At 36.0% G+C, this 17541-nt stretch overlaps 2 protein-coding genes across 2 annotated transcripts; both read left to right on the top strand.

The window, feature by feature from the left end:
• The first annotated feature begins 1573 nt into the window (after window positions 1–1573).
• nudt21 (nudix hydrolase 21) lies at window positions 1574–6554 on the top strand. The gene is made up of 7 exons (XM_014980450.2): window positions 1574–1829; window positions 3349–3549; window positions 3631–3694; window positions 3768–3857; window positions 5442–5517; window positions 5627–5741; window positions 6249–6554. The coding sequence occupies exons 1-7, from the start codon at window positions 1708–1710 to the stop codon at window positions 6268–6270; spliced, it is 690 nt and encodes a 229-aa protein (XP_014835936.1). The 5' UTR covers window positions 1574–1707; the 3' UTR covers window positions 6271–6554.
• A 221-nt stretch (window positions 6555–6775) lies between these two features.
• On the top strand, window positions 6776–17376 carry ogfod1 (2-oxoglutarate and iron-dependent oxygenase domain containing 1). The gene is made up of 13 exons (XM_014980449.2): window positions 6776–8403; window positions 10933–11078; window positions 11152–11198; window positions 13174–13274; window positions 13357–13473; window positions 13575–13666; window positions 13735–13863; window positions 15063–15176; window positions 15252–15331; window positions 15399–15655; window positions 16862–16990; window positions 17069–17127; window positions 17202–17376. Exons 1-13 carry the CDS (start codon window positions 8244–8246, stop codon window positions 17355–17357), a joined length of 1587 nt encoding a protein of 528 aa, XP_014835935.1. The 5' UTR covers window positions 6776–8243; the 3' UTR covers window positions 17358–17376.
• Window positions 17377–17541: the final 165 nt, after the last annotated feature.

A 17541-nucleotide genomic window follows, 5' to 3' on the forward strand; every position in this document is an offset into this window, starting at 1 on the left:
AAACACACACGCATGCACAGGCACAAACACACATGCACGCACACGCACACATGTTTTTGGGTGGGGGAGGAAGTTGGAGTACCAGGAGAGAATCCTTGCATGCAAAGGGAAAGCATATAAACGCCAAGAAAAAAATCCTCCCAGGCCAGACCAGAAACCCAGAACCACTCAATAAATCAGTTTATTTCATTTTAATTATTTAATTTATCTTGTTGGATTGTTAATTTCAGCAGGGAGTAAATATTCTCAAGAGTAGATTTTGAGATAAAAAAAAAATTAGCTACACTGCTAAAACACAAAATCTCACCTAGTATTTTTGGTCTAGTTCCTTAATATTGATGGAAAAGTAATAGTACCACAGGCAGATTTTTTTTACTTACAACAGGACATTTTCCCCACATGACAAGTGAACTAATCAGCCAGTCCAATAGTAATTTTTCATCAACATTAATGAATTATTGACTTAAAGCAAACTCATATATGTTGCAATGAAGTTATTTGTAATTTAATTTGTCTTATTTCAAGAGTATTAAGATATTTGCGCTAGAAACTAAACCAAACATATTTGGTAGGACTTTGTGTTTTCACTGTGTACCAGTCATTTTCTGTTACGTTTGCGTTATTCCCAGGTGAATTAAGAGTCTTGTTTAGTTTTCCAGATTTGTCAGAAAGCAAAAGTTCCAAATAATCAGTGATTATATCTCATTACTAACTCTGTTACTAACAAGCTGAAGGTTACTCTCAGACTTTCTTTATCGTTTGGCTCAATCATAATTATGCACTATTTTTTTAAATAAAAAAATAGCTTTCAACAATTTAATAAACATACTGGAATGTCCTACACAATATAGGTTTTTGTATAACATTGATTTTTAAAACTTACTTTAATTTTACTTTTATTCACGTTTGCTCAGAGGTGAGTCGCAACTCATTACATTTACTTAGTTACAATTACTTGAGTAACTTTGTAGAAAAAAAATACTTTTAGGAGTATTTTTACTTTTACTTGAGTAATTTTATTTTGAAATATTGCTACTTTTCCTTGAGTAGCAGGAAAAGTAGCTACTTTTCCTGCTATTAGCAGCTACCTGCTAATACATACTCTGTATGTATTTTGCATACAGAGCAAAATTTCTGTATGCTCTACTCACTGTGAATAACTTCAATGAATGAAGAACAAGCTTGTTTAAAACAAAAAAAGTACCAGACACATACACTTGTGTGTAGGTTAATAAGTTTTTTAAATGAAAAATATTTACTTGGGAAAAGTTTTTTTTTTTTGACTCATTTTATTTTTAAATTATTTTATTTATAGAATTATCTTTAAAATACAACCATTTCTATGTATTTTAGTCCGTCTGATGACGTAATTTACTTTTTACTTTTACTTGAGTAAATATAAGTAGTGCTAATCTTACTTGAGTATAATTTTCGGTTGCTCTCCTCATATCTGTGTGTTTATATTGATAAATGAACTCCAAACTGTTTACTTTTTGTGACTCTCTGTTTTTAAACACACTGCGACCACCAGGGGTCGCTGTCGAGGACATAAAGCAAACCGCGCTGTTTTCACCCGGAAGAGGAAGAACAAAGGAGACGGGGTCTGTGCAGTGGAGCGCTCGGTGTGTTTTTTCTCTTTTGTCCGTCAGTAGATTAATCAGGTTTCCTGCCTTTTATCTGCAGGAGTTTTCATACAAGTAGGAAAGGATGTCGGTCGTGCAGCCCAGTCGCTCGTCCACCGGGTGGCCGCGCCGCGGCGGAGAGCAGTTCGGGAGCAAATACATCAGCGGGCCCGCTAAACCGCTCACCCTGGAGCGGACCATCAACCTGTGAGTCCAGCACCGCCTGCAGCCCTCAGTCTGGGTACTAATGTGGAGAAGTGTCCGGAACGACTGAGGCAGTTCTGTCTGTGAAAAATGTTTTATTTTGATGCGGATCTGTGCAACATAAAAATCATAAAAAAATAAAATAAAATAAAAAAATCATAAATATTTGACTTGTGAAGGCGGTATTTATGGTCGCATCTGGGCTTTAGTTAGCTTTGGCAAACATAAGGAAATAGTATTTATCAGTGAAGTGGAAGGTTATGCATAAAATGTGTGTTTTTGATCTAAATTACACTAAATAATTATACTTGACTCATTTGTCAAGTATCAAGTGTGTCAATAACAAGTTTAAATGACAAAACTTTACACAAAACTTTACACAACCTTTCTGATCCACGGCAGATTTATGTGCTAAGTAATCGGTGTTTAATTTTTTTTATCCGTATTGATTAAATGTATTTAATGACGTTTTGTCTATATAAGTTTGAAATGGATTGGAATTTAATTGAATAGTCATTTTTCAGCTATTAATTAATCATCTCATTGGAAAAAAATTATAATTTTTACTATTAAAACATGCTGTTTGAATCCTATTTTAAAACTTTACACATTTCTGATCCCCAGCAAATTTGTGTATTAAATAATCAGTGTTAATTGTGTAATAATTTATCATTTGTTTTATGTTATTGCGATTAAACCTTCAGTAAATGTGTTTTTGGTTAATTCACTACACACTGTTGTATAATATAAATGTAAATATAATATATAAATATAAATAATATAAATATAAATTCAATAGTCCATTTTTTAGCTAAAAGTTCAGCATCTCAATGCAGAAAATTAGGATTTTTCTATGAAAGCGTTGCATGGAGTACAAGTACACTGCAGGAGTTTAAAAGCTAAACATTTCTTTTAATTTATGTCAATTTACATTAAAACATATAAAAAATATTCACCCAAAAGATAACATTCACATAATGACTGATATAATTTCTAATTAGCTTTATGAGTTCTGATTACATCTTCAGCAAATGTTTTCTATTAATGTTCCACATTTTTGGAGTTTAAAATAGATTATAATTGAGTAGTTATTTTTTTAGCTAAAAGATAATCACCTCAAAGCAGAAAACTATAATTTTTATCAAAAAAACTTTACATGGAGTAAAAACGCATTCTGTTTGAATTTGGAAAATTTTATGGAAATATTTGAAAACAATGCTCAAACATCTGTATTCTAGATTTCTGATTCAAAGTAACGGGCTTTCTGCGATTAACATTTTACTTAGAAACTTGGTCACATAAAATCTGTTGATTTTGTGTTTAAGTCATTCAGTAAAGTTGTGCAGCGGATTAAAAATAGAGTGAACTCTCCATACACTCAAAAAGCTGATGTAAATGTATTATTTTTTACCAAAATGTAAATTTGTAAACTTTCTTTGTTTTTGTTTTTTCTGATTTGCTTTGAGCAGCTACAAACAAAGTCGGTGGCCGAATGAAGCATGTTTTGTCTTTCTGGTTGCAGATATCCTCTCACGAACTACACGTTTGGCACCAAGGAGCCTCTTTACGAGAAAGACAGCTCTGTGGCCGCCAGGTTCCAGAGAATGCGTGAAGAGTTCGATAAGATGGGCATGCGCCGGACAGTAGAGGGAGTCCTCATCGTTCACGAGCACAGGCTGCCTCACGTTCTCCTGCTGCAGCTGGGCACAACGTTTTTCAAGCTGTGAGTGTCTGTCTGGTGCTGCTGCAGGAAGCAGCTGTAGGCTGCAGAGTTGCTCGATTACAGGTTGTGTCTGTCCTGCAGGCCTGGTGGAGAGCTGAATCCTGGAGAAGATGAGGTGGAGGGTCTGAAACGCCTGATGACTGAGGTAGCCGCTGTGGGATTCTGCCTCTGTGATTGGTGTGAAACTGACCTGAATTAACCGTTTGACTGGTTATTAGATCCTCGGGCGGCAAGATGGGGTGAAGCAGGACTGGGTGATAGATGATTGCATCGGTAACTGGTGGCGCCCCAACTTTGAGCCTCCGCAGGTTGGTATGCCAAGGAATGTGTTTACATATTTATGTAATGCACAGATTTGTGCATTTGTTGGTTTCCTGTTTCCTGCCACAGATCCTCCCTCAGTCATGTTGGAGTTTGTGTAGGTTTCATGTTGATAAACTGAACATTTAAAGATGACCTATTGTATTTCCCTGAAGGCTAGGATGGGTCTATGGCAGGGGTGTCAAAGTCAAATGGATGGAGGGCCAAATAAAAAATTTAGCTACAAGCTGAGGGCCGGACTGATCGAATGTTCATTGAAATTTTTTTAAATGACGCATATAGTCTAGTGAACCTAATTGAACCTACTGAAAACCTAACAAATATATTCCAATATGATCAGATAGATAAAGCAATATTTTCTTATGGCTCTGTCAGTAATCTTTAATTTTCAACAGACACAACTGAAATATTTTTAAAATATAATTGGATTGAAATACAATAAAATAAAGTGCAAAAATCTATTAATCCACATATGTCAGAGTCAAGGCATTTAGATGTGTCGCCGGCGACACATCTAAATTTGCAGTACCGTAATTCCGCCACACGTAGCGCTAAGTGGAAAAATTCCAACGGTTTCTGAAAGGGGAGACGTTGCACTTTCCAGCAAGTATCGGGTTAATACGGTAACTTCGCAGCTGCAGCTGCAGAGAGTGTAATTAATCCGGGGGGCACTCTTTAATAGACGGTATATTTCGGCAATAACTTGGTGGATATTGAAAGTTCCGGTTGTTATGGATACATGGGTAAGTACATAATCTCACAGAACATTTAAATAACTACTTACAGTTCAAATAAGGAAGATATTTTTTTTCAGACGGGGTGCCGGCTTGCTGCGGTCTGCGGGCCGGTTCTAATAATAAATCAAGATCATCCCAGGGGCCGTAAAAAACCTTCTCGCGGGCCGGATGTGGCCCGCGGGCCTTGACTCTGACATATGTGGTCTATGGGCTATACAGAACATGTTAATTACGTTTTAGCACAAAATCATTCTTGGATAAAGAGATTTTAGTCTGGTTTTAGTCTAGTTTGGGGCTTCTTCTCACTTTAAAATCCAAATAAGCTGCTGCTCACCACGCCTCCTAATTCAACATGTACACTTGCACATGAAAATGACTGCAAACAGATGTGCAACTATACAACCATACATCTTTGAAAAGCAGAAGTAGAACCTCCTGTACAATCAACATCAAAGCAGCAAGTTGTTTTTTTGGTTGGTTAGTCAACAACAAAACACTTGTCTTTTCCATCAGCCACTGTGCAGAACATACAGCAGTTAAACCAGCTGACCAAACGTATTTGAGCTTAGCTTGTGTTACTAGGTAATGGGCTGGGCTTTGCTGGAGTTGCTAGGTAACAGGGCAGCGCCTTCTGATTTGTTAAGGTTTTTAAATCGGCTCATTTTCCAGACATCAAATAATGTTAATTTATTGTCTGGGTGGTTTACTCTTAAGGACATGGGCTGTATTTTTTTTTAGAAGCACAAAAAGTCCAAAATGTGAATCTTGCCCAAGAGGCCCCCTTTAAATCCATGTTTTCTTGAGAGAACTAATGCGGTGCTTTTCATCTTCCAGTACCCGTACATTCCAGCTCACATCACTAAACCTAAGGAGCATAAAAAGCTCTTCTTGGTTCAGCTGCAGGAGAAAGGTCAGCATTTCTTTTTATTACCTCAAATGTGCTGAAAAATTAAAGTCTACAATTATGAAATGAGGACAAATGATCGTCTTTGCATTTAAAATCTATAATATTCCCACAGCATTATTTGCCGTTCCCAAAAATTATAAGCTGGTGGCTGCTCCGTTGTTTGAACTGTACGACAACGCTCCTGGATATGGACCAATCATTTCCAGTCTACCGCAGCTACTGAGCAGGTAAAGCTTATTTTATTAACGTCGTGCAGCTCTGTTATGAAGGACGCACAAACTTTTATTCTGGCTATTGCTACCAGAAACATTCTAATTTTCTTTCTTGGTTAATTTTTACTGATGATGAAGATGAGCAGGGGGCAAAAGTAAAGAGGGTTTTGGTTTTTCTACCTCTGATGGTACAAAACAGTTTCTCTGCAGTTGAAAACAAAAAGTATTTATGTTTGAAAGGCTATGAGATGAAGCTAAAATTCTTACATTTTCAAGTTATAGAGTCGTCTGGCTTTACAAAGGACAGAAAACTTTATTTTGTAGTTTAAAGCTGGCTGAATCAGCCCGTTCTATAAATATGGAAAATAAAAAAAGATGGATAGCCTGCTTACAACATAAATCACACAGTTTGTAGCTATAAAAATCATGAAATTATTCAAATCACTACAAAGTCATGGCTCTCCGTCTAAGCCAATAATCACAGCTAAAGGGTTTCAGGTTGTATCTGTTTGTTTTTCTCAGGTTCAACTTTATCTACAACTAGCCTGACCAACAGTGTGGCTGTCTCTGTGAGTGCAGCCAGAAGCATTGTGCTGAAAGGACGTCATCTCTCGTTTATCTTTTACGAAACAAACGCCTGTTATGTCTGGTAAATAGAAAGTCTACGGGGTTGTTGTTGGAGAAAATGATACGGTCCGAGTTGTTTTTTGTTTTATTTTTTAAACTTGTGAAGCTGCAGCCTTTTGTAGTATGCAGGTCTCTATTCCAGAATCTGGTTTTATGTTTGCCTAAAGGTTGACAATGTTTGATTAAAAAAAAATTCCAACATTGTGTTTCCTGTTGTTTTAACCTGTAACAATGCTGTCTTTTTAAAATAAAGCTGTGTTTTGAGTATGTTTTTATAAAGTTAGAGCTACTGAATGTTGATAAGCACTTTTTAAAAATATGTCAAGGGATTTTATGCTTTTAAACAGAGAGGAAGGGCTTTGCAGCGTAATAAAATAAATCCATGTTAACGCCATCTTAGAAGCAGGTGTTTATTAAAGCAGTTTATACTGGACAGAAAAATTATGAAATTAACTCAGAATGAATAAAAACACCATCAACAGCATTTATTTAAATCAAACTACTTTAGGCTCAATGGGCAACATGAAAAATGATTTTAAATAGACTTACAGTAATGTGTTGTATTCATGACTGTTGTTTATTTACCACTAAACAATATTAATTTAGTAAAAGTCTGGGCTCCAGGGGCCAACTGCACATTTTGGAGATTTGTCTTACAGGCAGATTGAAGTTATGCACCAATAAGATTTTATCACTTGTTTAAAAATTAAAACGGCGTTATCATGCTTCTGAAAATCTTTACCTCAGAAATAATGATCAAATTATCACAGTTTTTAAGGTATTTTGATTGTTCTATGCAGTGATGCATTGTACTGTCAGACTCTGCTGTGTACTAACCAAGTGATTACATGTAAATGCAAGGCTGGACTAATGAGAAATGTAATTATTCATAAATGCAGGTGATTCAAATGGACATACCTGCTGTTTAAGGCAGAAAGAGTTCATTTTTAGTAACTTAGACATTTTTGTGCTTTTTTTGTGCAAGTACTGTCCTATCATTCATTTATCTTTATCTCTTATACAATATTTGTTCAAAGTAGAGCAATCGCTGTTGGACATTTCTTTTGTCTCACATTAACACTTAAGATGATTCACTGAAGCCACTAACTGAATTAAAAAGTAAATATTTATTACTTTTGAAACTATAAATTCAACATGTTTTGATGTACAGTGAATCCTAAAAGGATTGATAGGCTTGTTTGGATAATATTCTGAAATATTTTAATTTGATCAATACATAATTTATATTATAAGTGGCCTGTTTAAAATTATTTTAGTGTTTCTCAATCAATGGAAAGGAAAAAAACAACTACTTTCACAATGCTGGCTTTTTGTTTTGGTCAAACTTTGGAAAATGTTTTACTTTTTGTTAAAATGCTGACATGTCAGAATTTTGATATTAAGCCAGAATTATTTTTTATAAGCTCAAATCCTCTTTTGTAAAGCACATTTAAAAATCTTATTGAATCTTATTACATGATTTTTTTAAAATGTACTTTATTTTGAACAAATAACATTGCAAAGAAAGAAATTTAACACAATGATGTCAGATTACATTAAACATAAATTAACAGAGGAACAGTGGTATAAAAATATATTTAAAAAAAAAAATCACAAATGCTGATGTTACCAAAAGATCTTGCTATTTAAAGTAAATAAAATAAATGTATAAATAAATATGTATTAATATATTAATAATATGTAGTTTTTAGTCCATACAAGCATAACGGGTCTGTTACAACTAAAAGAAAAATTAAAATAAACAATACAGCCTGACGGTCTTCACACCGGGCATCAGACCGAGTCCTGCCCTCTGACGTCATTTACCCGCGACGCCGCTTCCACGTTATCCGGTGTCTGTAAAGTTTGTGTTGGAGAGATTCCCCAGCTATGAGCTGCAAGCGAGCGCAGAATGAGAGCGGAGACTCGGACAAGAAGAAGAAGAAGAGGAGCAGCGTGGAGACCGTGGATCTCTGTGGATCCGTGGAGGAAGAGGAGGTGAAGCGAGCGGTGAAGGAGGCGTGGAGCAACAGGACCCACTACAGCAAAGGCTAGTGGAGCACAACGCGTTTCCCGTGGACTGATCATATTTGTAGTACTATTATTAGGTCAATCCAGACCCAGCTAGAGGTGTTGATGGGTGGGCAAATGGAGACCGCGATGGTTCCACTCTAAAACTACAATTTTGTGCTATTTGTTCACGTTGCTATGGCGAAACTTGACATTTTTGCCTGATTAAATGATTGAAATGGCGAGCTCTTTTTGTGGCAATCTTTTATACCTGTCCGTTTTGTTACAATCCAAAAACACAAACCCTTGGGGGAAAGAGAGCACATATATAATATATAATATTTAATGTATAAGAACCACGTTTCGCTGCAGTAACTTTAACTCAGAGGTGTCCAAACTTTTTGGCTCCGGGGGCCAAAATGTCAGGTTACAACTACTCCGAGGGCCACAAAATGTTTAGTATTTTATATAATTACAACTATTTTTATTTTTACTTACTAAAAATAAAACAAGCTAAGCACGCAATATTTTAGCGAAATAAGCAAAGCTATTTGTACAAAAGAGGATCTTGCCAGATTTTAAAAAAAGGCATATGCTAAATTTTTCATCTTTTTCTAGATTTTTTTGTACCTTTTTAGCCACAAGGACAGTTTATGAAACTCGTTCCTGCATTTTAGTAAAAACCACTGGATGTTTTCGACTCTTGTTTCTAATAAAGTAAATTAAAAGCGAAACCCTGGATGAATACTTTGTGCTGCACATTACATTTTCCATATTAATATTTTAATTGTCTGTATCTTTCTTAAACAGCCAGGCATCAATGAAAATTTCACCAATATTGATTTTAAATCTGAGTCTACATGAACCAGCAAACCAGTTTTGGGCTATTCTAGAACTGTGATCAAGGGCCGCCCAGAATTGTTCTGAGGGCCGCAAATGGCCCCCGGACCACACTTTGGACACCCCTGATTTAACTGCTCTGACTAATTAGTCCTCTCTTTAATCCATTTCTTCAGTTCATTCAGGTTTACAGGTAGAGCTGTCACGATAACAAATTTTGCTGAACGATAAATTGTCCTAGAAATAATTTCAATAAATGGCAATATCGTTATTTTTGAGACCATTTTCAGCTAATATATTAATAATGGAACATTAATGCAATAAATTTTTTACTGGAACTGGAAAACATTTTAAATATTCACAATAAGTAAACAAAAAAACAATCAAAACATAATTAAAATCAATTCTGCAGTCTCTGTAAACTAAATTGTCCTTCAACAAAAGTTCTAGTTGAGACCAAAATACCAGACTGAAAGCTTTTGTCATCCAGTTTCTGGTAGACAGAGAGACAAATGGAAATTATTGAGCAAATGGAAATGATCATGCAATTAATTGATTTATTGCTTATTGTGACAGACCCATAGCGGCACAAAATCTGGTTCTAGTCAGAATACAATAAAGGACAATAAAATATGTTGTGAATTGTCACAAGTCGGTAAATGCAGTCAATAAACTCACATGACTATATCTGGTTCTGTTAACATAAGTTTCATTAGAGGTTGAGATTTGTGCTGTTTTTTGGACTTGGGTTGCCAGATCTGACTGGAAACTGTCAGTTAGTTCTGGCAACCCGACCAGTGAAGATGAAAACCTTCCTCACCTCGACCTGATCCAACTCATAGTCAGTTTGGGTGGCTATGTTGGTCTCTGATTTATTTATTTATTTTTTATGTTAGAAATGTTTATTAGAAAGTTTTGAGTTTAATTCTCACTTAAACAGATAAAAAATAAAATTATGAGAAAATGTGTATTTTCCATTTATTTGCATATTCTCCCCAAAAAAAACCTCACTTATGCTTTCTTAAACATTCACATTTGAGATTTATTTGCAATTTCAATTAACATAGATTGCTGTAGTTTGTGATTAACATAATCCTCATAATAAATAAGACTTTCCTTATAATTGTGCACTCAGATTAGATCAGCTTTGTTCAAACTTTCTGCCAGGAGGGCCAAAATCTATACATTGAAGCACAAAAATAAACTAAAAAAATATGATTTTATTGAAATCAACAAAATAGTTTAAGTAATTTTATAGAAAATATTTGCTTTTGAGGTTCCAGTTACTCCAAACTTAAGATCTATGCAAAAACTTAATTGATAAATGGAAAATCTATTTTTTGCACTTAACTTTTTGGTTTTCAAGAAAGTGCTATCTTTAAAAAGATGTTCCTCTAGAAGAGGAAACATGTACATCTGCATCAACAAACTGCCTGCAGGTCAGTCAGATTTGCTCAGTTCTAGATTTGAGGACAGGGAGGCCACGCAAAATCCTCCACAGGACCGCAAATGGCCCCCAACCCACACATTGGACACCCATGATGCTACGTTCCTTCTTTTTCTCTTAAGAAAACAGTCAAAAAAGTTATTTTTAATTAATCTCTCATTCCTTAATGACGTTTGCAGTCATTATATCAGGTTAGCTGTCTTTGTACAGCTGGCCTTTAAAAATGGAGGTTAATATATTATAAAAACATTTTGATTTCTTCTTGTGTAATTGTTGCTGTAGGAGATCTGGAGTTGGACTGCCACCCTTTCCCTCACTGCATAATCAAGAACTTCCTGAGCAGCCAAACCTTTGCAGAAAACCTGCAGAGAGAGCTGCTGGAGCTCAACTTCAACGAGAAATCAAACGATCTGTACAAATTTAAACAGGTGACCATCAAACCCCGGTTTATTTCTCCCTGTATGTGATCAGTTATTAATTATTTTGTTTATTCTCTTTAAGTCAGATGATCTGAAGAAGAGAAAAGAACCACACATTGCAGCAATAAGGTAACAAATACAATAAATCCAGATCGGTATGAAACATTTAAATGCTTTCTGTTAATGAAAAAGCAGCACATTTTTGCCAAAAAAGCAAGACGTTCTGTTTCTGTTCACATGTGGGTTATTGTCTCACAGTGGAGGAGCTGATGTGACATTTAATGGGTGGTTAATCTCTTCTGCTCCTGCACCTGATCCAGAGCTTATCCCCGATACCAGACACACAAACCTACTTCTGCTGTAATCAATATTTCCTACCTGACAGAGCGGCCTCTTTTTAAATGAGTTACAGAGGCAGGTGCATTAATGATGACGGCTGAATTCAGCTCAAACTTCAGAGCAGACAAGAGGATTAACAGGAAAACATGCCTCTGCTTTTTCTGCTGTTCTACTTTTTCCAGATAATGCGAGAAAAATATATAAAGTGTAACTAAATTAAAAGATGCTTTCTTTTTTATACTGTTATTGTCTAACAGCAGAAAATCTTGTCATTAACTGAAGAGCAAACATTAATTCTAGTCAGTATAAAATAATTAAATTGAGGCAACATAAATGTTTTGACATTTGTTTTAATCTCTCTAAAAGATATTGCAACTGGATTTCTTTTACAATAAAAAAGTAGCAAAACAGAACTCAACTCACTCCAACGGAGCCATCTATATAAAAAAAAAATAAATAAAAAAAAATAATAAATGGGGCACCAGATATGTGAAAAAGACCAGATTAATAGAGCCAGTTCTTTCATACAGAAATTTAAAAAATAGTTTCATTTCTTAAAAAATGTTACGATCACTCACCTGATTCTTATAACCCACAGTGTGGGAATCACTCCATTAGAGAATAAGCTTAAATTCAGTAATAAAGACCTCATATAAATCATATTCAGTCTCTATAGATTCCTTCTGAAATTGTCTCATCTATATTTGATAAAAGCATGACTTATTTTAAGCTTAATGTCTGCAATGGTTACTAAAAAAGATTTGTGTAACTAATATGAGTCATTATTATGATTATTTATTCACAAACTGCCTATTTATTAATTTATGGATCTTTGAATTTGTTGATTTAATGGTGGCTTCCACCAGGGGGCGCCAGAGATTGCTAACCTCTGATGTCATAGGACCATTTCTTGTGATAAATGGTGAAGGACGTTGATGGCGGTTAGTGAAGGCAGTGTAATAAATACCATGACGATTAAAATAAGTTCAAATGAGCTGCAGACCGGCTAGTGTTGAGGCAGAAAACAGTAGTTATTGTAATAACTGTAGTGAACATAAGAAAAACCGAATATCCCAGTTGTAGCTATGGTAAGCAGTTAATGTTTTATCTTCATGATTTAAAAAAGGATAAAGGAGTTATCCACCCAGGTATTCATTTCTACTCCTGAAAAAAAGAGATAATGTATGTTGACAGGAATTTAAATGTTGTTTATCTTTTTCTGTACTTGTTTGTCTTGTTGTTTTTGACAGCAAGACAAACGGAGAGGTTAAATAAATTAAATACATGAATAAATCATAAAGCTTATTTATTGTCATTTTTTTCTATTCACCTTCATTATTGATTTTCAAATTTCAAAATTCTCATGTTTAAGATATGTTTAATGTGTTGATTATGATTCTTAATCAAATGTATTGGATTAGCTTTCATTTTTGAGTGAATTTTGTTTAGAAAGCTTTACCAACATAGAAATCAGACATTCTTATAACAGAGAGCTGTAATTCTGGTTAAATAAAATATATAAAAACAAAACGAATTGTCTCCGTTCACAAACATAAGGCACTGACTTTATAAACTGGCACACCTATTAATGCAATCCAGCCTCGGGGATTAAATGCTGCTATTAAATATACAATAAGAGTTGCCCCCCTCTGTTTGTGATCATCTATAATTCATGTAGCAGCAAATGTCATGGCAGACTGTCGCGTGTGTTTGCTGTCTCTGAGTTTTATTATTGTGTTGAGTGTTTCTTCTTGTTCTTCTTCAGGGCGGCTCTGTTTGGGCATTTCCGCTCCTGGCTCGGGGACGTGTTGGGGGTCGAGCTGGAGCCCACCGTGGATATTTCTTGTGCTAAATATGAGTATACAGGTGAGATTTAAACACAACCCCAGAGACTTAGAGGAAGTCGCTGCATTTGGTGACAGTAAATCGCGTTTTGTGTCATTTCAAGATGTTCTTTTGTGCCATGATGACGAGCTGGAGGGGAGGCGCGCAGCTTTCATTTTGTATCTTGTACCTCCGTGGCAGAGCAGCGACGGGGGCAGCCTCGATCTCTACTCCACAGACAGTAGGTACCTCACTCTGCGTGCGTGCGTGCGCGCGCGCGTGTGCGTGCGTGCGTGCGTGTGTGTGTGCAGCTGTATCGGTAACTGTCAACACTGTCTTCAGGTAATTTCCAGCCAGAGAGTATCGTGAAGTCACTCGTACCGTGTTGGAACACCCTCGTCCTGTTCGAAGTGTCTCCAGTGTCTTTTCACCAGGTCAGGATTTGGGTTTTTAGCTCTCAGTGTGGGGTTGGTTTGAGCTGATTTTGGGGTTTTTTCTGCAGGTTTCTGAAGTTTTAACACAGGACAAGTGCCGTCTGTCTCTGAGCGGCTGGTTTCATGGACCCTCTCTGGAGCGTCCTCCTCGTTTTAAAGAGCCGTCCATCCTCAAACATCCACACTTACCCAGAGATGTGAGTGCTTTTGGGGAAGAGAAATTAAAATCTCAGATTTTTACATACCAGATCTGATTTTTGATATTAATCTTTTTTTCTTGCTTACTTTTCTTTAAAAAAGAAACTCTAAATTGCAGAAAATATGTTCAAAAAGTTGGTTTTATTTCATTCACTCCTTCTGCGGGTTGTATGATGGAGTAAAAGGGCCAATTAAACAAGAATTGTCTAATTAGGATAACATACTAGAGCCAGACTCTATGACTAAAAAACATATCAAGATGCAAGTCTTTTCTATCAGTGGATATCAATAATTATTGATAATTTTTTTAGTTTTAAATATGTGAAATACTTCTAAGCTGATGTTGTGACCTTTCCCTTTCTGTTACTCCCCTTTATTCTTTCTATTTTTAAGCAGTTATGAGGCACAATAGTGAAAACTTGAACTGCTGTTGCTCCTCCAGTTAACAGGTTGTTGCTAGGCAACTAAAGAGTGAGTTGCTAGGTAACCAAGAGTGAGAGAGCGAGTTGATTCCACCAACCTATTTTAGTCAGCTTTGAGAGGTTGAGCAGCTAAAGCCGTTCCTCTGCCTACATCCCCCAGAATGCTGTGCAGCTCTGGACTGGAGTTCAGTAAAATTATTGAATATTCTTTTATCGATTATTGATTAATGATTTTTTTTAAAGTCTGGGTATGATTAGTACATACTACAGATGTAATTACTTTTGCTTTTTCCCTTGCTAGAAATCCTTTAAAATATTTGAAGTTAATCAATTAGGTGTTATATTTTATATGTTAAACAACATTATTAAGATTGGGTGATTTTTATGTTAATTTGTGTTTTGTTCTCAGGTTTATAGAGAGATTTAAAAACATAACATTTCATTACATTTTAATTTACCTTGTCTCTGCTGTAAAATACAGAATATTATCACAGGACTGATAATTGAAACTGTTTGTTTATTTCATTTGTATTGATTTTAATTCCAAGGTGTGCAGCTGGAAAACTAAAACTTACCTTAAAAATGCTTGAAAGTGCTTAAATTTGTCTGCTTAGAAAACTCGATAAACTCATTTGAAAACTGTATGTTATATTTACTCAAGTTGTTTAAAAATTCATTTGGTCGGAATCAGTTAAATGTGACAAAAAAAAGTAAAAACGGCGAGTCAGTAAGGAGATAATGTAGCCCAGCAGTTGTGTAACTTTTGCTCCTGACAGGAGACTGTGCTGTTTGAGTGGGTCAATCCTCTGTACCTGGATATTTCCTACCAAGAGCAGATCCAAACCGAGTTTGAAGACAACTCTGAAATTCAGCTCAAAGATTTTCTAAAGGTAACAGCTCTGCCTTCATCTTCACTTCCCGTATCCAGGTATTCCTCCAGGTTTATTGTCAGATTATTTCCTCAGGAGGAGAAGTTCAGGGAAGTGAGTGAAGCTCTGCGACAGACTGGCATTCGGTGGATGAAGAGAGGTCCACCCAACAAAAGGTTGGTGACGTCGGCCAGCTCTGAGGTTTCACATTTAGCGGATTCTCATGCTAAATGTTGGCTTTAGGTGTTACGAATCGGCCTCTGTTGACTCCCTGCCGGAGTGTGTGAGTGTGTGCTGGGAGCTGCTCCGCTCAGAGGCCTTCTTCCTCCTCCTCTCCAACTTCACCGGCCTCCGGCTGCACTACCTGTGTCCGGCAGATGAGGAGGACGAAGAGGGAGAGACGAAGGACGACAAAGAGGAGGGGGAGGTTGCAGGAACGTCAGCAGAATCGCCATCATCGTCATCATCATCAAAGGCAGGCACTGACAAAGGAGGGAAAAGTATGTGAAAATGTTGGTTGAAATTAGGACTGCAACTAACAATTACTTAGATAAAAAACTGGCACATTCTGCAGATTTTTTATTTAACCACACAAGCCTACATTACACAGTATTAGAAATACATTGCATTGTAACCAGTTTTTAATATATTTCTAATATATTTCTAGTTTATTTTAAATCAGAAATTAAACCTTTTTTTGCCTTTACTTGATAATTTGTAGCAAAGGATCCATCTGTATATATATAAAAAATAATAAAAGAAATATATATAAAAAATACTTATAACATCATCATTGAAAAGCTCAGTTCTTTCGTCTTGACTGAGGTTTTTCGTTTTTACAGATTTTAAATTGGCTTAAGGTAAAACTATACCACTTGGGGAAATCTGGGTAGAACATATCAAGGTTTATTATTATCTTAAATGCAAACTATATGTATTATGTAACCCTTCCATGTTCATCTCAGGTGCAGTAGGTTGACCAGTAGGTTGACGTCACGACAGACACATTCAGGTTCTCTGCATTTATTCTAAAAAAAGAGGAAATCAAGTTGGTGGTTAACATCAGTCCAGCAGCTTCTGCCCCATTACATTCAATAAAATATAATAAATAACCTAGAACAAACCACAAAGCAATATCTCCCAATGAGCAGTTAGCAGCAGTTAGCATTTGTAGCTAAACTGGGCAACATTAACAAAACACAAAACAACAAATTTTCTCAGATTTCATCTGTGAAATTTGTACACTATCAAATTTATCCAACGTATATTTTAAAATATAATACTTATAAAGAAAACACAGAGCTGATAGGAGCTGTCAGTTACCGGTTACTATGGTAACCACCAACTGCCAAGTGCAGCACACAGAAATTAAAACACCAATAAATGTCTGGAGAAACAACTTGTTGGCTAAACAAATTAAATTCAAATAAATAAATTTTGACAAACTTCACATTTAAAAACTTTGTTTCATATATATTGTACAGTTTTGGCTTAATTTCTGCTCTAAATATGTTGCTCTTTCAGCAAAGTTGCCGTTTTGTGAGTCTGTATTCTCCAATTTGAAGATTAATCGATCACTAAATTAGTTGAGGATTGTTTCACATATCAGTTAATCATGATTAATCGGGTTAATCGTTTCAGACGTAGTTGAAACGTTTGCTCAGTCACAGGTTTGTTCTTGTGGTCTGTCTGATCTTCTTCTTCAGAGCTGAGCTCGCCTGTGTGTTGTGGAGAAGTGCGTCGCTGGTCTCATGACGGTTACACTCTGTTGCATGATGCTGAGGCTGCACAGGCGGAGTACGCTCTGGACCTCATCCTGCCGTTTGGCTGTGCAGGTGAAACCCAAACACGCGTACACAGTAAGATGACCCTTAAGATTTCACTGTAATACTCACAGAATGAATGTCTCACAGACTGGGAGGCAGAGTTTGGGGGTTTCACGTGTTATATTGCCAACGAAGAAGATGAGGAGGTGAGTTTCGACAGGTCTAAAGGCAAATATTTGCACAGCACATCTGTGAATATCATTAATTTGCTATTTTTCAGCTTCTCACTGTGTACCCAGAGGACAACTCCCTCGCTCTCGTCTACAGGGACAAAGAAACCCTCAAATTTGTCAAGCATGTCAACCACAAAAGCTCCCATGTGGACAGTTCCACCTGCAGAGAGTTTTATGACTTCTCTTTTGTCTACTATGAATAAACATATTTTTGTCACTGTGTATGTTGGAGTTTTTTCCCCCATAAATATTATGTTAGGCATTAAAAGATGGACGTTAATATTCATCATGTTGAACTTCATATTTTAGAAATATAGTATGAATATAAATTGTATTGGTAAATAACTAATTTTAACATATTTTTAGACAGTCAAAATAGAAATAATT

The sequence above is a fragment of the Poecilia mexicana genome, unplaced genomic scaffold (genome assembly GCF_051168715.1).
Source record: "Poecilia mexicana isolate PSO_F unplaced genomic scaffold, ASM5116871v1 scaffold_3, whole genome shotgun sequence".
In the NCBI taxonomy this organism is placed as follows: Eukaryota; Metazoa; Chordata; class Actinopteri; order Cyprinodontiformes; family Poeciliidae; genus Poecilia; species Poecilia mexicana.

What these genes read in the sequence shown, in the direction of transcription:
- ogfod1 (XM_014980449.2), top strand. Translation starts at nt 8,244, where the DNA reads ATGAGCTGCAAGCGAGCGCAGAATGAGAGCGGAGACTCGGACAAGAAG. An exon ending in ATCCACACTTACCCAGAGAT is followed by an intron (nt 13,864 to 15,062) that starts GTGAGTGCTTTT and finishes TGCTCCTGACAG; the next exon opens with GAGACTGTGCTGTTTGAGTG. An exon ending in CCAACGAAGAAGATGAGGAG is followed by an intron (nt 17,128 to 17,201) that starts GTGAGTTTCGAC and finishes GCTATTTTTCAG; the next exon opens with CTTCTCACTGTGTACCCAGA.
- nudt21 (XM_014980450.2), top strand. Translation starts at nt 1,708, where the DNA reads ATGTCGGTCGTGCAGCCCAGTCGCTCGTCCACCGGGTGGCCGCGCCGC. An exon ending in CTGGAGCGGACCATCAACCT is followed by an intron (nt 1,830 to 3,348) that starts GTGAGTCCAGCA and finishes TTCTGGTTGCAG; the next exon opens with ATATCCTCTCACGAACTACA. An exon ending in GGTTCAGCTGCAGGAGAAAG is followed by an intron (nt 5,518 to 5,626) that starts GTCAGCATTTCT and finishes ATATTCCCACAG; the next exon opens with CATTATTTGCCGTTCCCAAA.